This window comes from Eubalaena glacialis, chromosome 4 (genome assembly GCF_028564815.1).
Source record: "Eubalaena glacialis isolate mEubGla1 chromosome 4, mEubGla1.1.hap2.+ XY, whole genome shotgun sequence".
Lineage (NCBI taxonomy): Eukaryota > Metazoa > Chordata > Mammalia > Artiodactyla > Balaenidae > Eubalaena > Eubalaena glacialis.
This window is the reverse complement of record NC_083719.1, coordinates 29,891,901-29,917,601: the sequence shown is the minus strand read 5'-3', so window position 1 is coordinate 29,917,601 and position 25,701 is coordinate 29,891,901. Positions and strand designations below refer to the sequence as shown.

General features: G+C 37.7%; 1 protein-coding gene across 6 annotated transcripts in view; it reads left to right on the top strand.

Annotated features, from left to right (window-relative positions):
- Nucleotides 1-25,701, top strand: part of RANBP3L (RAN binding protein 3 like) — a 47,331-nt gene that overhangs the window by 6,341 nt on the left and 15,289 nt on the right. For 2 of the 6 annotated variants that reach the window (XM_061187712.1, XM_061187713.1), the window contains exons 2-7: nt 16,061-16,119; nt 17,182-17,221; nt 17,723-17,797; nt 20,929-20,931; nt 22,838-22,909; nt 23,247-23,386. In XM_061187712.1, the coding sequence (XP_061043695.1) occupies nt 16,061-16,119; nt 17,182-17,221; nt 17,723-17,797; nt 20,929-20,931; nt 22,838-22,909; nt 23,247-23,386 (389 nt within the window). Of the gene's footprint in view, nt 1-16,060; nt 16,120-17,181; nt 17,222-17,722; nt 17,816-18,650; nt 18,726-20,928; nt 20,932-22,837; nt 22,910-23,246; nt 23,387-25,701 lie in introns of all 6 variants that reach the window. The other 4 variants (XM_061187715.1, XM_061187710.1, XM_061187711.1 and 1 more) reach the window with 4 other exon arrangements.

Sequence of the window (25,701 nt, the reverse complement as noted above, 5' to 3'; positions counted from 1 at the left end):
AGTGATAGTCTATGTAGAAAAATCCTCAGGAATCTACGTCCACTGCCCAAAACACTACAACTAATAATAATAAATAACGAAATATGTGCAAGACCTGTACACTTAAAACAGACATTGCAGAGAGAAGCTAAAGAAGATGGAACTAAATACATGAATTGGAAGGCTCAATATTATTAAGGTATCAATCCTCCTCAATTGATCTAGAGAGTCAAGGCCATCCCAATCAAAATTCTAGCAGACTTTTTTTTTTGGACAAGCTGATTTAAAATTTATAAGGAAATGCAAAGGATCTAGAATAGTTAATCAATCTTGAAAAAGAAATACACAGTTGACAACTTATACTTTGGATTTTAAGCTATAATAATCAAGGCGGTATAATAATGGTGTAAGGATAGAAAATCAATCATTGCAACAGAAGAGGGAGCTGAGAAATTGAACTATTCATATGTGGTCAATTGATTTTTGACAAAGATACCAAGATAATTCGAAAGAGAAAAAGATAGTCTTTTCTGTAATAATCCTGGAACAAATAGATAAACATATTACTAAAAATGAACCTTAATACCTACCTCATACAAAAATTGAGGTGAAATATACTAAAATGCAAAAGCAAATCTATAAAGCTTCTAAAAGAAAACAGAAAACTATCTTCACAAAGTTGGAATAGGCAGGTTTTAGACAGACAGAAAAAGTGCTAACCATAAAAATTAGACAAATCAGGGCTTCCCTGGTGGCGCAGTAGTTGAGAATCTGCCTGCCAATGCAGGGGACACGGGTTCAAGCCCTGGTCTGGGAAGATCCCACATGCCGCGGAGCAACTAGGCCCGTGAGCCACAATTACTGAGCCTGCGCGTCTGGAGCCTGTGCTCCGCAACAAGAGAGGCTGCGACAGGGAAAGGCCCGCGCACTGCGATGAAGAGTGGCCCCCGCACCGTGATGAAGAGTGACCCCCAGTTGCCGCAACTAGAGAAAGCCCTCGCACAGAAACGAAGACCCAACACAGCCAAAAATAAATAAATAAATAAATAAAATTTAAAAAAAAAATTAGACAAATCAGACTATCAACACTAAACGTATCTGCTCCTTAAAGGATAACATTAGGAAAAGAAAAGAGAAGACTGGGAGAAAATATTTGTAAAAAATGTACCTGAAAAAGGACTTGTAATCAGAATATATAAAGAACTCAATGTAAACAATTTGATTAAAAAACGGAAAAATGATCTTGCAGGCACTTCAAAAAGAATATACAAATGGCCAGTAAGCGCATCAAAAGATGCTCAACATAATGAGTCATCAGGAAAATGCAATTAAAATCACTGTGAGATATTGTTTCACATTCACTAGAATGGCTAAAATTAAAAACACTGTTGATACTATGTGTTGGGGAGAATGTGGAGAAACAAGACTCCTAATCATTGCCGTGAAGTGGTATAACAACTTTGGAAAACAGTTTGGCAGTTTCTTATATAGTTAAATCTACATCTACCCTATGATCTAGCAATTATATTCTTAGGCATTTCCCCCAAGAGAAATGAAAATAATGCGTCCACAAAAAGCTTGAGTAAGAATGTCCATAGCAGATTTTATTCCTGTGAGCTTCAACATGTGAACAACCCAAGTGTATATAAGCAGGTAAATGGATAAGCAAATTGTGGTATATTCATACACTGGATAACTACACAGTAGTAGCAAGAAATGAATTACTGATACATGTACCACAGAGATGAATCTCAAATGTGTATAACAGCTTGGGGGTAAAAACAGGAGGCTGAAAAAAAAAAAAAAAAAAAAAACAGGAGGCTGACCCTGTGGGATGAAGGACCAAGATCTTGGCACACATGTTAACGCATACACCAGAATGCTGCCACATGTGGTGGGAAGCTCAGGCAACAGGATACCTTTTAACACTTATTGATATGCCGTGTTATGGAAGGCCATCTACTGAGGATGCTCTAGACACCTTAGATGGTGAGTTCCACTAGGGGTCCTATAGGACCCCTTTCAAAACTAAGATTCTATGATTTGTCCATAATTATTTCATTCATGTTGATGTTGTCTCCTTAACTGTGTTGTACAAGTTCTTTGAGAGCAGTAAACTGAGTTTACACCCTGGACTACACCACAGTGCTAACGTGTCACTTACAAACAAATCACATTTACGGAGTGTTTGTCATAGGCCAGACACTGTTGTAAGTGCTTTTCATGTGTTAGCTCGTTTCTTTGCAAAAGCCTCATGAGATAGGTAATGGCCAAGACTTCACAGCAGGGGTGTAGAGAAGAGATCCTAACCCAAGAACCCTGACTCCAGAGCCTCTGCTTTAATCCACGCTCACTGCCTCTTATCGGGCACAAAAATAGATGCTCAGCTAAGCAATTATGAAGGGCCTGAGTGATGGCTGGCCCTCGAACTCAATTTGTGGTTCAGTTGTTCAAAATGTGTTGTTTTTGAAGTCACCGGTTAATTTCTATATAAACTACTAACCACATCCAACTGTCTCAGAAGGGGTTATTTGTCCCTAAGAGAAAGAGGTGAGAAAATGCAGCTGTATCAATGCAAACACATCAGCCCAGAGAAAGTGACCTGCTTGCTGGGCTAGCAGTTTTCTTTTAACCAACAGTACAGTCCGTATCTCTCACACTGCATGAAGTGTGAAAGACAGCAATTCACTGTTTTTGGAACTGGACTGATATGGCCTTAGAGAAATCCTTTGTGCTTTTGACAAAATAAAGCAGTGTCCAAAACTCCAAACTAAAAAGGGCTAAATAATAGTCATTGTTATAATTCACTTTTTATTTAAATTGAGGATTCTGTTTAAAAAGTGCTGGCTCAACCACTATATTAAATCATTAACTTGACTTGAAATCTTAAACAACATTTCGGCAAGGTAAGTTTCACACCTGAGTTGCTTTTTAATGAAGTCTGTTGGCAAATCTAGTACAATATCCAAAAGTCAGGATTTAATATGCAATCAATACCTGTATTCAGTAGGAAGCTGCATTCCTTCTACCCAAATGTCAGATAGCTCACCCACTGTGGATGGCAATAAACAAGCAAGGCAGAAGTCATAGGTATAAGATCTAGACTGCTAACAAGTGATGATGGTCTGAAGATATATTTTGAAACTAACTAAAGTAACATCAAAAGAGCATAAAACATGCATGTGTGAGCTGAGCCAGAAGGAGGACGGGGTTAAATTGGAACTGAGGAGATGGGACCTGATCTCACAGGAGAGAGAAGGAAGAAATTTTTTAAGTGGCCTATATCGCCACAGAATGGGTTCAGGTCCTAAAAGAATGTAATGCTAACAGGACATAAATTCTTTTCCCTTAGCAGATCCAGAGAAACTACCAGACCTCTAGAAACTACAACTCAGTAACTTGATCATGCCTCTAGAGTAGCGATGCACCTAAGTGAAAAAACCATACTTCAGATCTATATAATGACTGGCTTAAGTAACTGGCACCAAATCCTTTCTCGTCCTGATAAAAGGAGGTAATTTGTAACAAAGAGGGATGCTGCCATCTAGAGACAGAGTGTAAAGTAAGGAGAAAGTTTTTGAATGTTGGAAATGGACTATTTTGGTCTAAGGTTGGCTGTGTTAAACTTTAGTTGTCTGCAGAGAAATGAAATTGCAGATAAAGATTTGTGTGCATGTGTGTTTTTATAAGCTGAGCATGGGTAAGACATATACCGGTGCTACAGATTATGAGGTTCTGTTTGTTCAACAAGACCAACTTTGTTATAAGGAGCTTCATTCTCAAGCTTTGGTGTTATTTGCCATTTTTCTTTTTGAAAATTAAGCTAAAATTAATTAGTAGAAGTGATTGTTTTGATAGTGGGATGAAGCAAAGTAGGTTTAGAGGGGTTTGTAGAAAACAACTAGCTACAAACTTAAAGATAAGAAAAAAACAAAAAGATAGAGAAAACAAATCTTCAAAAAAAACCCCCCCATAGGAACTTCCCTAGTGGTCCAGTGGGTAAGACTCCCCGCTCCCAACGCAGGGGGCCTGGGTTTGATTCCTGGTCGGGGAACTAGATCCCGCACGCATGCCACAACTAAGAGTCTGCATGCCAGAACTAAGAAGTCCCCATGCTGCAACTAAAGATCCCGCATACTGCAACTAAGACCCGGTGCAGCCAAAAATAAATAAATAAAATAATAAATAAATAAATATTTTTTTAAAACCCCACCATAATAGATGTGCCAAACTTCTTTCTATCTTTGTGAATGTTTCTCACATTTTAAGGCTTAAACTCAAGATATTGTTCATTATCTTGCTCATAGCATGCAATGAACACTTACCAAATAAATCAATATTTTTCTTCCCAAAAATTTCCTCCGAGTGATTGATATTCATAAATCATTGAATGTTGGGGCTTCAAAGATCATGTAGTACAACTGAATTTACATATTAGAAAACTGAAACCAGAGGAGCTAAGTCATCTACTCAAAGTTAGTAGTTAGTGCAGAGAGCTGGGACTATATGTCCATCTACATCTATCTAAGAATTTTATGATATGAGGACCATCATTATTAAAAGTATATAACATGGTTAAAAAATTAAGATGAGATAAACTTGAGTATTACCTCATTAAAAAAATACCCATAAGAAGAGTATTTACTTGGTATGTAATATTAATACATATTAAGCATGTAGAGAAAATGATGAGTATGTCAGGGAGGGAGGAAGGAGAAATGGGAAGAGTAGAGGGAGGGAAACGTGTAGGGAGACAAGGAAGGTGGGTGTTAGAGAGAAATATGGAGCCAAATGGAAGCAAAGAAAGGAGGAGGAGACAAATGAGGGAAAGCTGATTTAAAAAAAAGATCCAAAATGTGGTATACACATACAATGGAATATTACTCAGCCTTTACAAGGAATAAAATTCTAACATATGCTACAACACAGATGGACCTTGAAGACATTATGCTAAGTGAAATAAGTCAGACCCAAAAAGACAAATATTGTCTGACCCCACTTACATTAGGTACCTAGTCAGATTCAAGGAATCGGAAAGTAGAACAGTGGTTACCAAGGGCTGGGGGGAGAGTGGAATGGGGAGTTCGTGTTTAATAGGTAGAGAATATCAGTTTGGAATGATGAAAAATTTCTCGAGATGGATGGTGTTGATAGTTATGTATTGTGAAAATACCTAATACCACTGAACTGTATTTAAAAGGGTTAAAATGGTAAAATTTATGTTATGTATATTTTCACACAATAAAATATGCTTTAAAAAAGGTATCACATAATTACAATATCTCCTCTGATCCTTTCATCTTGACTTGTCATAATAGCTCAATGATCATAAAAGCTTGAAGGAAAGAAGATGAATAAATATAAAGGATTGTTCTCAGGTTTTTGGGGGTTCTTTTTGAGACTTTTACAAGTCATATACATTTGAAAACTGATAAGTTTTTATCCTGTAATCTTCTTTAGCATGGTGAACAAATGTTTCTGGTAAGGTTTACAAATTGCTACCTGGCCTTTACTTCTCTCAAACTAGTGCTAATGAGAGCAGTGAGACGTGTGCAGGACCATCTGCGGCAGGCGGCACAGTACCCCTGCTCCATTTCTGTGCCCCGAGGGCGAGCAGGGCATTTCAGTTCTCACACACGTAAGGTGAGGATGAATGTTGACCTCTGGGGGCTTCCGCGAGTTCCCAAGAGGAGAATGGGGTCCAGGTCTTCCGGGCTTGTGAGGGCCTTGGGTGGCAGCCCTGCTCCTTTCTTCCTGCCTAGGCCTCCGAGGTCTTGTTCTCAGTGGAATAACATCCATTTATTCCTGTGAAACGGGAAAACAAGGAGCCTTTTCTCCTGCTTGCTCAAAGGCTCAGGGCAAAGACGAGTGAGTTTACGGAAAAGAGTTTGGGAATTCCAAGAAGTTGCAATCAAGCTTCTCTATCTGGCCTTGGAATCCATGAGGGAATTTAAAAATAGTGTACTTCTTTACTGAAGAGGAAGAGCTTAAATTTATCTGGATTCAATATATGAAGCAGCATTTCAGCTATATCTAATAGTCTTTGTGAAGAGTGATTTAATTATTACTAATATGATATTTTGTGTCAAAATCACCTCTAATTTTAGCAGTGCAGAAAACGCTAGGGAATTACTTAAAATTAACAGATACCATTTTAAACCTGTACAATACTTATCTTCAACATGCCATGAAACCTAGACTATATTTCCATCCCCTCCTCCCTCAGCAAAATGGAGAGACCCACTTCTAACATATGGAAGCATTTTCACACTGCAAGTTATTCTGAGGGGAAAATATGTGATTTATAAATGCTGTCAAATGAAATATGTATTTCCAAATGGTACCGAGTGGACCAGGCACATCACAAGACACGTTCTGCATCTTTACTACCCCATGGGCATAAACGAAGGAATGGTGTAGAGAAAGAGCAAACAGCTCTTTCTGGCATTATCAATCCAGAGGGCCCACATTTGCTGCTGACAAGCATATTCAAGTGATTAAAGATTACAGGTAACCTTATCACAAAAGCATACAATAGTTTATATTCCATAAACTATATATATCTATAATACTTATAGATAAAATAACACCTTCAAATTTTGGAGAAATGGGTATGCTCTATCAAAAGTAATACATTCTTCTGATTCATTTTTGCCAGTGGCTGAAAATAAATATTGACATAGAGGTTTTAAACTGCTAGGCTCACCATGCCATTTGCCTGCCAACATTCTCAAACAAACCTTTTTAAAGTCAAAATACGAACAGAAAATGGTAAGAATAAGTGAAGCATCTTGCATGTTTATAGATGGCAAAACAAAAGTGCAGGAATACTCACACAGTCTGGGATGACATCTCAACTAGGCTCGTACAGACCACAAAAGCAGAAGGGCTATCACAACCCAGGTACATCACAGCATCATAAGAAAAGAAGCTGTAAAATAGGCATTTAACTAAGCCAAGAGGGAGCCTTTCTTAGAGGAAAAAACATGAGATTCGGAGTTAGCTCTCATGTGTTTTAGTCCCAGATCTCTAAGCACTAGCTGTGTGACCTTGCACACATCTTGTAATTCTGGAGGCTTAGTTGTCTCATGATCCAAGGGTTTAATAACTTACCTCTTGAGGATCGTATCATGTAGTAAGAGCTGCGGTTTACCGCGCATTTCTCATATGCCAGGTACTGTGCTTAGCATTTTATCTACATTACCTCACTAAATCCTTACAACTTTGTGAAGTATGTCTTACTATTCCCATTTTACAGATGAGTAAACGTGGCCTCAGAGAGATCAAGTGATCGGCCCTAGCTCACAAAGTTAGTGAATTGAAGAGATGGAATTTGAATCCAGTCTAGTTTTTGCCAAAGTTTAGGTTTATAAAACCATGCATTCTGGCTCCTGGTAGTCATTTACTTAGTCACCAAAGATTAATATATTTAAACATGTTTTATAATAGGTGAAGTATGATACAAATATACATTTTCACATTACACATGTGCATAAAAGAAGCATCATGGGAGATCAGCAAGGTCTAACTTTTAGGTCATATAAACTTAAACATTTCAAAAGGCAAAAGGTTAAAGACTAGTCATGACATGCATAAGCATGTCATATGGTACTGTTTTAAGAAGAAAGAAAAAGAAATAATTCAAAGAGTCATGTTTTGACACTGAAACAATAGTAAAATTTAATGGAGTATGCTGTGTTGGCTGTTGAAAAAGGTCTCTTGGAAAACAAGAAGGTCTTCATGAAACCGTTCAACTCACTGATCATCCCCAAATATAAAGCACACTGCACATGACGACCATGTCTTTTGGGATACATTACAGAACACTCTCAAAAATATAAAGCCAGTTTCTTCCTTCATCACTGTATTTTGATCTGCAGAGTGATTTTGCCAGATGTTCTGTATCAAATGACTTAATGAAAGTTTTCTGTTTTTTAAAATCTGTGAACTTCCCTATTTATAATGACATTAGTGGAGTACATGGCTTTAAGAAATGAGAAGAATTTTTCTTCAATTGAATTGCCACAAATCTCCAGACTCTAAAATGCAAACAAAATCAAGTCACTGGCCATAGCCCACTACCACATATGACTGGATTATAAACTAAGCAGCATGGTTTGGTGTTGAGGTTGGGGTGAGAACGCATTAAACACAGAGTTTTCAGGAGCTTGGTCCGACCTCCAGAAGGGTAGCAAGGTCTGTGTGTGACACAACCTCTAGTTCTGGCTCACATCAGATACTTTAATTATTTTTATGTCTTGGTTTTTCGAAATTGATCTGTGTCTAGATTGAGACCAATATACAAACCATTTGAGAAAAGAGTCTAAAGTCTTTGGAACTTACAATGAATGGACCTCTTGAAGACTAGCAGCATAAGAAGCAGATGAGTTCAGAAAATCGGATGGATTAGACGAAGTTCTCAGTGGTAATGGCTGTATTCAGTGGGTTGCGAGATGATACTTTTCTCATCTTCTTCTCCAATGTCCTATTCAGAATGTCCCATTCTGAAAATGAGTAATTTCTTTATCAGCATGGTATTTATGAGAAAAGGGGTAGCTTCCTTCATTTTATTCTAATATTGATTCTTTTTTTCCCTCAAGTGTGTGCTCACATTGAATCAAAACTAAGAAATTCTAGATTTCTTAGAGCAGGCAGTTTATAATTCCATTTCCAACAAAAATTTACAGCAGTTCAAAAAACTCAGAATTGGGTTGAAAAGTGTTTTCTCCTTTTACTTCCTATAATGTATGTATTACAACACGCTTGTATTCATAGTACACAATTGGTTATAACTTCAGCAGGGACGACAAGGCTGGAATTGTTCCAGCAGGGTCCATTTATCTTGTGTCTCAAGTTGAGCTGGTGCTTTGTGAGGTCAGCCTGGCAATTTCCTATGTAAACTGCCTGTTTCTCTCTGGGGTCCTGGTTATTTTACCTTCAAGTCAGTCAGTACAAAGCATCTGATAAAGTAGAATCAAGAGCGTCCCCTCATAGTTAATAACGACTCTGTGGCTCTACCACCTCCTTCTGTAAAGACATATTTTTTAATATTTTGGTGGGTAATTTGTTGTTTAGTTCATTCCTTTTGCATTTTTACAGAGTTCCTCCATAGATGGCTAGAAGTGAATACACAATGTCTTATGCCTATAGTTCCTTCACGAATTGGCACAGATTCACTTTTCTTCTGGGGCAACAATTTGTCATTTCTTAAAACTATCTTAAAATATTTTAACATAGATTTGAGGGCTTTTTTTAAAAAATCAAGATTGTGATTCAGACCCTCTGCATCTCCTCTTCCTGGGTCTCCTGCCATGATTTATCTTTTTTTCTACAGAAGATGTCATTTTTTATCGTTGAGACTTTAGATGTTTTAAATTCCTGTTGAAAAATCTTTGAACTATGACAAATGCTTTTGATGTAGTTTATGCTTTCAGGCTAAATTTTTGCTTTGCAGAAATAAGCATTTTAACTGACATTTAATAATCCCAAGCAAAGATATTTTCTAAAAAAATTTCCATTACTCAGATTTCAGACGTATTATTAAAACAGAAGACTCCTTGCATCAGAGAGGAATTCACCGTTTTAAGCAGAATATCTGAATAACTGATTTCAATATCAGTATCGATATTTCAATATCCTAACTACAGGCATTTCTTTTTAGGTCTTCAGAGTAGCCCTTGATTTCACCTTACATTGAATCACAATAATCATAGTGTGTGGTTTGGGTTGTAATTATTTTCTCGTTAACTGTCAGGTTACTCAGAACGTCTGGAGGTTTAGTCATTAACTCCAAGGGTCTCCACTGCCATCTTCCTAGATTTGGTCTCAGTGGGCAGACACCTGGAGGTGCTTTAGAGGACCGGTCCTCAAACACGTATACAGACTACCTGGGGATCTTGTAAAATGCAGATTCTGATGCAGTAGGTCCGGGGTGAGGCCTGAGAGTCTGCATTTCTAACAAGTCACTGGTCAATGCTGCTAGTCTGTCTGGACCACACTTTGAGGGGCAAGGATCTCTAAAACTATCAATGGGCCATGGGCCTGAATTCAGAAACTTCCTGATATTAAAAAAGGAAAAGAAAGATAGGAGTAAAACAAGGAAAAGTGAGAAGAAAACCAGGGGTAAGAATAAGGTAATGAGTGAAAGGAAAAAGAAAGACCTTTGAGGAACAATTAAGAATTTTCCCCAGAGCTAACAGGGTAGCTAGGTGATGGCAATGACATAGGACTGGAGGGGAGGAGGGAAGGGAAGCTAACTTTTATTGAGTGTCTTCTGTGCAACCTGTGCTCTGATATATTGCCATGTGTTTAGGCATATATGTGTAAATGTATATATATGGATGTATCTATCTGTGTATATATGGAGAATGGATCGATAGAGCGATAGATATTCTGCCTTGTTCCAAAAAGGTTTGAAGAAGCTGTACCAGGTGCTCTTACATGCACACATTCCTTCAATCCTCATAACAACCCTTTTAAAATATATATCGAGAGAGACGAGAAAGCTAAGCCTTGCAGTAATTTTTTTAAAAGCACAGCTCTAGGATTATCTGACTTCAGAGCTCCAAAATCCATGCTTTGACCAGTCAGAGAGCCAGACACGAGTGAAAGAGGTGAAGAGGACAGTTTTGGAGCGTGAGAAGAAATGAGAAAAGAGGACGTGGCAGAGACACATGGAAAAATCCAGGAAGAAAGGGAGAGGAAAATGCAGGGCATGCCAGGGCTGCAGTCCAAGTGGATAATTCCAGTCCTGGTAGCAATTAGAGGCGACCCATTTGGCAGTGTCCGCTCCTCTGCAGGGGGGTTGTTGCCATCATCTTTCCTGCCAAGAGTGTTTCCACAACCTTTGTGGCCCTGGTTGGAGTAGCCTGGTTCTATCCAGGGCGGAGAACTCAGTTTTCACCTTAATCACCTTAAACTACCGAGCAGGATGAAGCAGCCTGCCAGACTCTCAGTGGGAGAAGCCATGTAGCAGAAACTTGGGACCCATAGAGCTTCCTGCCCCCATGCCCATTGGGACTCCATTCTCAGTCTCTTCCTCCTCTTCCGGATCTGCTTTTGGCTCAGTAGATACTCTTAAACCTTCTCCTCTGAGATGACTGAAAATCCTCCAGTTACTTTCCTACATGAAACAGGTTTGTCAGAGACTGAGTGCCAATAAAATATATTGAAAACAAAAAGGTAGGAACAAGACCTTACAACTCACCCAAAATTTGGGGGGAAAATTATGGTACATATTAGAATAGGGAGAAAAGAAGTGTATATTTACTGTTAACACTGACCATTACACTACCTTAGAATCCTGAAGAACAAAGCTCTTACATTATGCATAATGTTCTAGCTGAATTCTTGTCTGGAGATGTGAAGGAGTATTTTGAATGAAGGTGAAGGACAAGAACATAAAATGCCTTTCAGTAGATTAGACGGCATTATAAAGAGCAGATCTTTAGTTATTCAGAAGCGTATTATTGCACTCTGAATTCAGTGAATCCATCTTGCTCACACATCTATTTCCATATATCTCTATGCAAAGAACAGGTAGGCCAAAGAAATAAGGTACTGGGTACTTGTTAAGCAGTATAATTCAATAAGAAGTCTGTCGTTGGCCAGGAGCGTGAGAATTGTCCTTTGATCATGAGTGTCTGACACTATGGTAGAAAAGAAATTATTTTCAAATTTGGTTTTTATTTTTTCAAAGTTACGTATATTCATGTGGTTTAAGGAATCAAATGGTCCTACAAGACTTTTCTGGAAAAAAGTAGCAATCTCCTCCTGGCCCCTTCCTCTGCTTTCTTTTTTCTTGGTCCCCAGAGGTAACAGCATCCAACCCACAGCTGTTTCTTTTGTATTAACCTCCATATAACCAAATACCAGGCATTTAGGGCTACTTCTTTATATTTATGTTTAGGTGCTACTGGTTTGCAACTATGGAAGAATTTAGGTCCCTTTCACAGATTTTTCTGACCCCTTCAACCCACTACCACCATACACATGAATGCTTTCCATTCCCCCATCTTCCCAAAATCATTGCATCAGAAGTCTGATTAGATCAATATTCAGTATTCACATCGTCATGATTATGTAATATATTTGGATTACTTTTGTTTTCCTGCCCAACTTTTTGTTTTCTTTGGATTTAATAATTGTGTCATATTTTTGTTTTGTTTTGTTTTCTTAGTTCTCTATGTACTAGTTACCAGTCAACCCCCAAAGTCTCTTCCAATTATCTAAATATGCTTTCAAAATATTCAGTTACTTGAGATATTCAACTGTTTTTAGTTCCACCCTTTTGGAGACTTCTTTCCTGGAGTCTCCTCAGGGACCTCCCCCATTGTGGACTGGTTATTCTCTGCAATTGGTGTACTGCTATCGTTCTGGGCTATCCTCTCACCATCATCCTGGAGGCTGCCTTCACCTCTTTTGAGTCGGTGCCCCTATTTCTTGGCTACTTAGTTTACTAGCTCTTTTGGTAGAGCACTTCCTTTAGAAGCATCCTGAGAATGGGTGTATGTGGGATACATACTTTGAGAGCTTACAGTTGGAAATGTTTTTATCACGTCTTTACACTTAATCGGTACTTTATATTAGCACATAATTCTAGACTGGAAATCATTTCCTTTCAGAGTGTTAAAAGCATTGATCCTTTGATTTCTAACTTACAGGATTGTTGTTATGAAACCTAAAGCCATTCTGATACCTGACCCTTCATATGTGACTTTTTTTTACCCCCTTCTCCATGCCAATAGGACCTTTTCTTAGTGGTGTTCTAAGATTTCATGATGTGCATTGGTACGGTTCTATTTTCATGTATTGTTCTGAGTATTGGATTGGCTCTTTCAAACTGGAAACATATGTCTTTTGATTTGGGGAATTTTAATGATCTTGTTCTGTGTTGCTCTTGTTCTGTGTTGCTCTTTTTAAAAAATAGTATTCTGCTCTTGCTTCATGGATGTTTCATATTTGTGAGGATATGAATTATATACATATTAGACATATAATTACAAAATATATATGTATGAAAATAAATTATTTGTATATAATTTTATAAAATATATATTAAACTCTCTGCATAGTCTTTTCCCTCCAGTTTACTTTCCTTCTGTTTACTCATTCAATCACTGAATTGTATTTCTGGTGACCCTTGACTGCCTGCTTATATTTAAGAAAGGGGCACTCACTAAAAAGCTCATTGGCAGCTATGTGCACTTGCACTGGGGACTCATCATCTGGTTTGACCATTCACTGAAAAATTTGTTTGCCAATATCTTTTGTTCTTTTCTTTCGGGTTGGTCAGCCTCTCCAGAGAAAAATCTTATAATTTCCTGCCTGGAGGAAATAAACCTGGCTGCCAGCACTCTGTGAACTGAGTAGAGAGTGCTCAGACAGAACCTCAATATTTTGTATGCGTGGTAGGCAGTATAACAGCTCCCTAAAGATGTCTGTATCCTAATGCTCAGAACCTGTAAATATGTACCTTATGTGGCAAAAGAAACCCAGTAGATGTGATTAAGTTAAGGATCTTGAGATGAGAAGATTATCTTAGATAATCCAACTTCATCTTCAGCCTCATCTTATACCACTGTCCTCTCTCTCTTACCTTGCAAAGTGACTTGTATACAGTCACCCCTCAATACATATTTGTTGAATAAGTGGATTGATCAACAAATATATTAGAAAGAAGAAAGGATAAATTTTAAAATATATCATTTTAAGGACCGTGATCTTTTTTTTTTTTTTAATTAATTTATTTATTTATTTTTGGCTGTGTTGGGTCTCCGTTTCTGTGCGAGGGCTTTCTCTAGTTGCCGTGAGCGGGGGCCACTCTTCATCGCGGTGCGCGAGTCTCTCACTGTCGCGGCCTCTCTTGTTGCGGAGCACAAGCTCCAAACGCGCAGGCTCAGTAGTTGTGGCTCACGGGCCTAGCTGCTCCGCGGCATGTGGGATCTTCCCAGACCAGGGCTCGAACCTGTGTCCTCTGCATTGGCAGGCAGATTCTCAACCACTGCGCCACCAGGGAAGCCCCAAGGACCATGATCTTATTTTCAAGTTTTCCTACTGGGTCAGGTTAGACAACTGCTATGAACCCAATGGCTTGATACATGTTTACTTTTGACTTTGTCTTTGGAGCCAAAGGACTGGTTTGACAAAGGGAGAGAGAATCTGGATGGAAGAGGAGGTGAGGAGGTTACCTGTTTTCCAGCTAATGAGCTGGGCGGTGTCAGGGAGAGGAGGTGGCTGCACCGAGGCTAGTATACCTTCAATCAGACAATGTATACCTAGATCCTAGCACAGCGGCTGGCACAAAAAGATACTCAATAAATATCTGTTGAACTGATGAAAAAAAATGGCCTTCCTACTTTACCACATGCCCTCCCAGCTACAAGTAACCCTTTATGATTTCCTACTTAATGCTGCCATTGAAGATCACTTTTGCCCCTTTTTAGCGCCATGTTTTGATAGAGGAAAAGTCAACATGCTATTTGTCTACGGTTAGGTCAAGTCATACTATTTTAAGGACAACTATCCTAAGTCCAACTTAGAAGAGGCCCATTTATTATTCCACTTCATAAGTATTCCACTGCACATTCACAAAGACTATGTCCTTTCAAAGTCATTAGAGATCTCACTTCTTATATCTAATGTAATTGCTGAAAAAGGAGCTTGTTCTAAGAAAGAACAAAGAATTGAGCTACAGTTTAATATGGACGGCAATGCCAATATGTTGTTGAGCATTTTCTGCTGTGGTTCACTTGGCTCCAGGGGCAGACAGCACAGTAAGCACTTGCATAAAAAAATGAAGCTTATCTTGCTGGACTGAAAGAAGGTACCCAAGTTCACAGGGCCCCCGGAGCTTGGCAAAGGGTGGTCTGGCAGAGTTTTGACACGCTATTATGGGATAAGATTGTGGGTAACTGGAAAACCCCTTCCTGGCATATAAAAGATGTAATTATCTGGTAGTTCCTTGAAATTCTTCAGCTAGACTTTTATTTATTCAGCCAGTGATGGCAAATTACCTCAGCTTCTATGCCGGCATGATACATCAGTAATGGCTGCTAGAAGACTATAATGATAAAAGTTCTGAGGTAATATTGGGGCTCATCAAGAAAGTGTTGTCATAGATTAGCAATGTCAGCTATAATTTTTGGAATAGGGATTGGTGTCACGCCACATATTTAATATCCTTTCAGGCTTTTTTGGGGTCTTATTAAAATCTAAGTAATTATATCTAAAAATCCATATAATTTTCACATAAATTCTGTAAAGTAAGTACTGTTATAGTCTTCATTTTTTTTTTTCAGATGAAGAAACTTAAGGTACAGACATATTGTTTCCAAAAGTATATTGCCAATTCGCGGTGGAACTTATATTTGAGCACATGCCTCCCTAACTCCAGAGCCTCTCTAAGCTTTTAACAACCATATCATCTTCCCTAAGAATTCTAGAGTGCTGACATTTAATGCTGTTGTCACTCATTTATACCCTAGAGTGAATGAGTTCCTTTCCATCCTTACCTAAGGTAGGAAAATATAAAAGATTAATAAGACAAACTACCTACTTTGCAATACTGTTTGAGACTGATTCTTAGTCTAAATATTAAAAACATGACTTAGTATATGACTAGTCAAGGAAATATGAATGATTCCTGGATCATTTAAGTACATCTGTACCATTTATATTTTGAGGTCCAAACCAAGTAGAAGTATTATTCTCAGATGAGATTTTTCATCCTTTGAAATGTTTTATTCTAAAAGTAAGGATGTTAATCACTATGTCACGATGAGTTTCCAAACGCAGGTAATTGTACTTTGTTTTCCTTAAACACTTAAAGGTTGTTCTTTTAATGGGATGATCTCTCTATTTATGGAAACATATTACTATCACTTTCCCCAAATATTTATTTCTCTAATTAATTGTTAAAATCATTTGTAAATATGCGATTTACAGCATTCATGTAAAATAGTTTGGATTTTACCCAAAGGCAGGGAAAAATACAAAACCAAAAAATCTTCAAATATTTGTAGTTGGTGTTAGAAATGTCAGAGTATTGTTTGATTTCTTGCATGTTCTTTTACTTTTACAGAAAAATCTGTCATTGCTCAACCAATATTTGTTTTTGAAAAGAGAAAACAAACTTTTAAGGTAAGATCAAGTTACTTTTCTTTGTCTGATTTTTTTTTTAAGGTATTTATTTATTTTGGCTGCGTTGGGTCTTTGCTGTGCGCCGACTTTCTCTAGTTGCGGAGAGCGGGGCCTACTCTTCGTTGCGGTGCGCGGGCTTCTCATTGCAGTGGCTTCTCTTGTTGAGGAGCACTGGCTCTAGGCACGCGGGCTTCAGTAGTTGCGGTGCGTTGGCTCAGTAGTTGTGGCTCACAGGCTCTAGAGCGCAGGCTCAGTAGTTATGGCGCACAGGCTTAGTTGCTCCGCAGCATGTGGGATCTTCCCGGAGCAGGGATTGAACCCGTGTCCCCTGCATTGGCAGGCGGATTCTTAACCACTGCACCACCAGGGAAGTCCCTCTTTGATTTTTACTTTGACAAGATTGTATTTCAAGAAGCTAGCTATACTAAATGATATCACTGCTGCATAAATTTATCCTCTGTTCTTCACTTAGAGGAGTAGTAACTCCAGAATATTTACATCGTAGGGATTTACTGACAGCAATTTGGCTGAAATGGGAAGCCAGAGGCCTTATCTTGAAACTATGGATAACATGCCATTTTTACCAAATTATCTGGTTTTTTTTTTTGGAGTGACTGGGAAAGGGGAGGGGCTGAAAGAGATTAGGAGGGCTAAGGCTCATCATGCGTTTCCCACCACTGACCTAGCTTAAAACTGGATATAAAATAAGTTCTAAACTGCAATATATGATTCAAAAGAAATCTTAAGGACTCTATTTGCTTTTTGAGCATCATACTAAAATCACTTGCTTTGAAAGACAAACGATAGCATTAGTAGCATTCTCACTTTAGCTTAACTAGTATTTTCTTGTTATTCATTCTTACTTATGGAGGTAATTTACCCTACTACCCACAAAACTAACTAAAGGAAAACTCAACTCCCAGTGAGTGAAGGTGAGCAGCTTTTCCTAGCCTAGCTGAATAGACCTGGCTTCGGAGAATTCCCTTATAAAGTGACAGGGTGAAAGTCTGATTTGAAAACAGCAGACACTCAGCTCTCACCAGTAGCTTTGTTTCCTTCCAGAGACCTGCAGAAGACACCCTGTATGAAGCAGCAGAACATGGTAATGATTTGTATCCTGTATTTCAAAAGCAACCTTTATGCAAAGAAATAAGGAGGCACAAGCATTTTGGCATGTAGCACAGACAATGTAAAATCGAATGGTTTTTCTTGTTTTTAAACATGCAAGTAGACTGGCTCCTGTTTTGAAAGATGACATGTAGGTCTTTGAGAACACTGATGCTAACAACGCTAAAATCCCATGATTCTCCACTGCCTGTACTTCAACCTTCCAAAAGCATTCTCTATGCAATCTCAGAATTTGTACGCAACTTCTTGCCAAAGCCACTTGTTTCTAATTGTTTCATAGTAGGATGATATGCCTATCGGTTTATAATCACCAAGTTATTAACCCCAATATCTAACACTGTGCTTCAGGAATTAACACATTGTCAAATGATGATATATCTAGAGAAAAGGAAATTCTGTTTCTCCTCTCATATCATGGATTGAGGCTAATTTGTTATTGCAATCAGTTTTACCCTTCACATTGAATTTCTTACAGAATGTAATGATTCTTCAAGAAAGCGTGTCCGGTCTTCATCTTTTACTTTGCATACTACAGATTCTCAGTCCCAAGGTAGGAATAGCCTTGACTGTTGAGTGTTCACTGTTATGTTTACTCTGAGTGTGATACTACTAAGGGACTTTTCAAACAGGTAATGTTTAAAAACTTACCCATTGATAGTGTTTATAATATATTGTTGTATGAAAATAGCAGTCTATAAATGAATTGCACAGTGAGTTATTATTTAAAAATTCAATTAATCAACATTGGAAAAAAGACTGAAAGGATATAAACCACAGTGTTGGCAATGGTTACCTTAGGGTAATGGGATTACAAGTGATTTGGTTCCCCTGTCCACCCCCCCGCCCCCCCCCCGCTCCACCCCCCCACTCCGACCTTTGTATTTTGCTGTGTTCACAAAGTTTCTGCATTAAGCATGTATTAGCTTTACAATTAGGGGAAACCGCTATTTCCTCCTAAGTAAACATCTACTTAAATAAACAGATGTCTGCTTTTAAAAAAACACTTTATTCTAAGAACTTTACCATATGCTGTGTTTTGAATAAACCATTAACTTAGTTTGCCTCTCTCCTACACTCAAAGCACTCTGGTGACTCCTTTTATGATAGATCACACTGCCCTCTGCTGCGTCATACAGCTATTTATGTATATGTCTGTCTCCTCCACTGAGAGTTCCTTGAGGTCGTCTTCATGCCTGATAGGGTGTCTTACACACAATGACCATGTAAATATTTACTGAATTGATATAATTCTCACCAGAGGCACTCTTTATTTTTAATCGATAAAAATACAAAGATTTTTCTAATCTGGTGATAAAGAAAATTTTCCAAAACAGCAAAAATCCAAATCAAAAGAAAAACAAAACCCACTTCCTTATTGATTCCAGTTTGCAATCTGCTTTTAGCATCAACCTTGTCCCAGAAGCGACTAAGATCGTCATCCTTCACGGATCTCCCGACCTTCCCCCCTTCTGGGCCAGGTAATAAAGAACTTCTTAGAACCTCAAGCCTGACACTCTGACTTCTCAAAATTCATTCTTATTCATGATGAGCTTTCTTTTTCGGCTACTATAAAACTCTGACATTTTAGTGGCAAATAAAATAGGGGCCTTAGCAAAGTATGCATGGAAGAATACCTTCTGAATTCCAGCCCCACAAATCTAGACAGTCTATCTGTTTATTTTTGGTAGAAAGTTTAAGCTTGATTACGTTTTTTAGGATTTCATGTTTATGATAGCATTATTTTATGTAAGGTAGCCCTATAAAATATAGTAACTTGCTTTATTTTCCTTATTATTGTCCATCTGTACGGTTTATAATATATGTAGTACTCAAAATATATAACTATGTGTAGATTCTCAAAGTTTATGCTTTAAATTTATATTCTAAAGTTTAGAATATGATTCCTTTTGAATTTTTCACTAATTAAAACATTACTTCTTTTTATTTGAAATTTGTAATACTTTGCTAAGTAAAACTATTTTATCATAATAAAATATCTGAAATGGTTGAAACATGCTCTACATCAAGATTATGATTTGTATTCTTGTATATTTTTGTATCTACTGAACAACCAACTGCCTTTTCCGAGTTAAGCTTACCACAAGAAACAGAAAATACAAGCTATTCACTTCCTTTTAGTGGATTCTACCCAGGAACCACAGAGTTTTCAAACTAATGAATTTATATTCTTATTAATAATTCCAAGCATGACTGAGCAACAATATGGTCAGACACCTTTCACATACAGAAGAGATAGGTTCTAGTTCAATAAGCCCCATCTATATCTGCCTGACAAGTTACAGACATTAAGAGGAATAGGGGTCTTAATCCCAGAGGATTTGTTTTATTGTATTTGTGCGTAAAGTAAAGGGATGGCTTTAAATTATCTGGATAACTGCTTCAATTCATTTTCTAAAAATCAGACACACATACAAAAAGAATGAATTAAAAAACCACTGATATTACCAAGCACATCCCATTTTACGTTATGCAGAATCTTGGCGCTGTTGGAATGGAGACAAATAGTACAATTTTAAATGGCCCATTCAGTGTTACTTTTCAATAATAAAGATCATAAAAACCATGTAATTGAACTTTGAATTAGAGAAGCTATTCTACCCCAACATTTATAATACTTCGAAGAAGCAATCCTTATTCTTTTCTCATCTCCTTTAATCCAATGCTCAAAGGTTGCTATTTCTGCAATTTGCAACCAAGAGGTGATCTCTTTGAGATGTGTAGTACAGACATACCTCGTTTTATTGAGCTTCACAGATATTGCATTTTTTACAAATTGAAAGTTTGTGGCAACCATACCTCAAGGAAGTCTATGGGTGCCACTTTTCCAACAGCATTTGCTTGCCTTGTGTCTGTGTGTCATATTTTGGTAATTCTCGCAATATTTCAAACATTTTCATTATTATTATACCTGTTATGGTGATCTGTGATCAGTGATCTTAGGTGTTACTATTGTAACAGTAATTTTGGGGGGGCACTTAAACCATGACCATATAAGTTATGATGGCCAACTTAATAAATGTGTATGTTGACTGCTCCACCAACCAGCCCGCTCCCCCATCCCTCTCCCTCTTCTCAGGCCTCCCTATTCCCTGAGATACAGCAATATTGAAATTAGGCCAGTTAATAACCTTATAGTGGCCTCTAAGTGTTTGAGTGAAAGGAAGAGTCACATGTCTCTCACTTTAAATCAAAAGTTAGAAATGATTAAGTTTAGTGAGAAAGGCATGTCTAAAGCCAAGATAGGCCAAAAACTAGGCCTCTTGCACCAAACGGTTAGCAAATATGTGACTGTGAAGGAAAAGTTCCTGAAGGAAATTGAAAGTGCTACTCCAGTGAACACATGAATGATAAGAAAGTGAAACAGACTTATTGCTGATACGGAGAAAGTTCTAGTGGTCTGGAGAGAAGATCAAACCAGCCACAATATTCTTTCAAGCCAAAGCTTAATCAAGAACAAGGCCCTGACTCTTTTCAGTTCTGTAAAGGCTGAGAGAGTTGAGGAAGCTGCAAAAGAAAAGTCTGAAGCTAGCAGATGTTGGTTCATGAGGTTGAAGGAAAGAAGCCATCTTCATAACATAAATGTGCAAGGTGAAGCAGCAAGTGCTGATGTAGAAGCCGCAGCAAGTTATCCAGAAGATCTAGCTCATATCATTAATGAAGGTGGTTACACTAAACAACAGATTTTCAGTGTAGACGAAACAGCCTTATACTGGAAGAAGATGCCATCTAGGACTTTTCATAGCTAGAGAGGAGAAGTCAATGCCTGGCCTCAAAGTTTCAAAGGACAGGCTGACTCTCTTGTTAGGGGCTAATGCAGCTGGAGACTTTAAATAGAAGTCAGTGCTTATTTAGCATTCTGAAAATTTAGGGACCTTAAGAATTATGATAAATCTACTCTGCCTGTGTTCTATAAATGGAACAACAAAGCCTGGATGATGGCACATCTGTTTACAACATGGTTTGCTGAATATTTTAAGCCCACTGTTGTGACCTACTGCTCAGAAAAAGATTCCTTTCAAAATATTACTGTTCAGTGACAATATATCTGGTCACTCAAGAGCTCTGACGGAGATGTAAAACAAGATTAATGTCATTCCATGCCTGCTAACACAATATCCACTTTTCACCCCAGGGATCAAGGAGTCATTTTGACATTCAAGTCTTATTATTTAAGAAGTACATTTTGTAAGGCTATAGCTGCCATAGATAGTGATTCCTCTGATGGATCTGGACAAAGGCATTTGAAAACCTTCTGGAAAGGATTCACCATTCTAGCTGCCATTAAGAACATTTGTAATTCATGGGAAGGGGTCAAAATACCAACATTCACAGGAGTTTGGAAGAAGTTGATTCCAACCCTCATGGATGACTTTGAGGGGTTCCAGACTTCAGTGGAGGAAATAAGTTCAGATGTGGTGGAAATAGCAAGAGAACTAGAATTAGACGTGGAGCCTGAAGATGTGGCTGAATTGCTGCAATCTGATGATAAAACTTGAACAGATGAGGAGTTGCTTCTCATGGATGAGCAAAGAAAGTGGTTCCCTGCTCATCTAGTCCGGGTGAAGATGCTGCAAAGATTGTTGAAATGACAACAAAGGATTTAGAATAAACTTAGTTGGGGGTTTGAGGGGACTGACTCCAATTTTGAAAGAAGTTCTCTGAGTAAAATGTTATCAAACAGCACTGTATGCTACAGAGAAATCATTCGTGAAAGGAAAGGTCAACTGGTGCTGCAAACTTCATTGTTGTCTATGTTAAGACATTGCCACGGTCACCCCAGCCTTCAGCAACCACCAGCCTGATCAGTCAGCAGCCATCGACACTGAGGCAAGACCCTCCACCAGCCAAAAGATTATGACTCTCTGAAGGCTCACATGATGGTTAGCATTTTTTTAGCAATAAAGTATTTTTAAATGAAGATACATATATTGCTATTGCACATTTAACAGACTACAGTATAGTGTAAACGTAACTTTTATATGCACTGGGAAACCAAAGAATTTGTGTGACTCACTTTATTGTGATACTCATTTTATTGCAGTGGTCTGGATCCTAATCAGCAATACCTCTTTGGTATGCCTATAATTCTATTCTTGCAGCCAAGACCACAGTCTTACCCCATCAATTCACTTCATAGAAAAATGGCCTAGAATGATGGTCATCTTTACTTCTCTCTTCGGGTATCATTAAAGAGTGGGGAAGGGGCAGAATTTGCTAACAGTTTTATAACATTCTATAAGAAATATATATTAATGCACACAGATGGTTCACTACCAATTCAGATTTTATAATCTGTAGAATTTCTCTCAGTACTCAATTTCATGATTCTAAAGAAAACTGTCTATTTCACTTGTGACCTAATTTTCACTTATTTTTCTGAGAGTAAAAAGATTGTAGCGAAACTCATCTTGCCATCACACGTTTTTAGCAGAATCAGTGCTCTCGTGAGCGCTGCCTACTACTCTGTTAGTGCCAACAGCGACATCTACTGGTGAGTTCGGTGCAAGACCGTTAAAACAGTAGAAACTGACAATAGGTTTAAAAATTTTTGTAAACATGTTTTTTACAGTGAAGAAAAACAATGTTTTTATGACATCAACTTTTGTGCAAAGGAATGTTGATATGAACAGTGCAGAACAAGGTATGTAGCTTCTCTTTATTACAAGAACCTCATAAATTTTGTTTTACCATCCATATCTTAATCTCTCTGTGTGTGTATGGTGGTATGGTGGTTGAGTGACAAAACATGAAGGAAAGCATTTGGTAAGCTAAGTCCCATGATCAAAATGAATAGTTACTGGGTAAAAGGTAGGCAGGAAGAAAGTACTAGGCAGCTCACTGGCTATTTTGACTTTGATTAGTTAACATTAACCCTCGTTTAATCATGACTTTAGAAAATTAGCATTAAATTAGCAAAAAATAGAGAGGAAAAGTATTTCACCAAAGATATATTGACCCTTTAATTCTGTTCTTTTAAGGTCCTGTGAAACATTCTGAACATGTTCTAAGACCTGCTATCTTGCAGCCACCTCAAACTCAAAAGTGTATAAAAGTAAGAAAATCATTTGGACACGATGTGTTGGAATCCTGCAAGAGTAGAGAAAAAAACAAAAATAAGGTAAGAAAACCTCCTATGGTAGGACTGACCTCAATTCCCCATCCTTCTTTTGGTAGATTGTTGTGGGCCCCCGTATCCGGAATTAGGGGCTGCCTGACCTTTGTTCTGTTGCTGAAGCAGCTACCGGGCTGGAAAAGCAGCTGGACAAGATAGCCAAAAGCCCTCAGTAACCTTATTAAACTTGTCCTCTTAAACTAGAGGGTTGCTCCCGGGAACAAGTCTTGTGGTATCTCCTAAGCTGTAAAGCTGAGTCCTGTGCAGTGGGGACCCTTGGGGTCTTGTTCTGGTGCATTGATCCCATGTGAGAATAGGGGAGCAATGCGGTGGCAGGGGCCAGGAGTCAGATGTCAAAAAAAGGAAAGGGATTTATTTTGTATCTTCAACTGGTGGACATGCTAGCATGGCTTCCATTCCAGACCCATCTTCATGGAAACAGGAGTAACGAACTACCTCCACAGTGGAATTGGGAGGGCTTGGGAAGCCTCTGGAGACAGAAACAAATTCTCTCTTCCAACTGAATCACTTGCTGTGGGCCTTTCTAAGGAGATATTCATTTTACTCAGGCCATGCAGATATGGGCTTGGGGATATTCTGTTGCTCTAGTTCTATCTGTGTCTTCCAGAAGCAGACACTTGAGAGGAAGGGAACACAGGATCAATAGGGTGGAATTTGAGAGTTATTCCATCAGTCATTTGTTTCCAGCTAAACTACTGAGGGTTGATCACCTGGTTTTGTTTTTTTTCCCAGACTGAACATGAGGACAGTGACACATGGAAGTGTTAAAATACCAATCATTTAATCAATTCAGTGAAAATAATCTGATTGGTACTAATCCTACCTTTACTGCTATCTAACTGTGTCTGCATTCTTAGACAAAGCACCCAACCTTCTCTTTTTTATCAGTGAAGTGAGGGAGTTGAACTTGGTCAGCATTTGCCATCATTTTTATATTTCGAAATCTTTTTCTTTGTTAAGACATGATTTCATGAGACCCATTATGAATTTTAAAAATCATTTCATCATTTGCATATGCATGATATATGATGTGACTTTTAGGTATAACATATTTTAAATTTCAAATCAGTATTTTATTAAACATTTTCACTTAAATATAGTCATCACCATATTACATAAATTCTTTACCTATTTAAGGAGTGATGCATTGTTGTTTAATTTGTTTTAAAGTATGTAAGAAAAAGTATGATGTGTTGACTAATTTCTAAAATGTTATTACATTGCTTTTGATTTTGGAATGGCATGTTCTATAAATTATAGATTAAAATTTTTATTGCACCTTATATCAAAAGTTGATCAATATTTATTTTTGCCATGATTTTTTGAAATCCTGCATTGCATGTATTTAAAATAAAATTTGTAACAAAATAAAAATAAAGCATAAGATAAATTTTCAGGCTATTGTTTATAAGCATTTCTTCTTGAATAACTTATTAAGGGCATAAATAGAACTTATTCCTAATAAGTGAAAAGCCTAATTGGATATGCCCATCATTGAATTTTCTCCATTGAATGATGATTTTTGAAGATCTAAAGATCAAACTATATATAAGATGCTATGTCAAATGGACAATTAATAAGAACCTGCTGTATAAAAAAATAAAATTAAATTAAAAAATTAAAAAAATAAGATGCTATGTCAGAATTCTGATAAAATGATATAATTTATAGATCTAGTAAGAATTATCTGTAGGTGGATTTTATAGAACACTTATTTTTATGATCTTTATTAACTTGTATATCAAAATTAGAGCAATTTTCATTCATCCTGTCATTAATTTTGGTCACTTATTGAATATAATTCAAATAATATATGCCTAATAACAACTATCTCAACCAACATAGAGTTAAAAACTACCATTTTGGCTGAGATAAATCATCTGAGTGACTGAGTCATAAGCATGTACTTTGATCTTTGCTAACCAACGGCACATACTCTCTTGACACATATTTCTCAGCTCTCAAATTCTGTTACAAAGGGAAAAATACTCAAAATTATTTTTATTGATTGATATAAAATTAAAGTAGAAACAGACCCCATTTACCTTTAAAGATAGGAAGTCCCTGCAACGTCTCTGAAAATCCCTGGTGGAGGAAGGGATGTGTCCACAAAACACTGAGGACACTAGATTAGATAACTGATAGGGTTCCTTCCAGTTCTAAAACTGCTCACTCCTTCATTTATACATTAATGCAGGTAAGGTGCATATGTATATACACATCAGATGGAGTAACTAACTGATGTAGTTACCGGTCGGAAGTTTCTAGAGGAAGAGATGGACTTTTCTCTCACCCTGGGT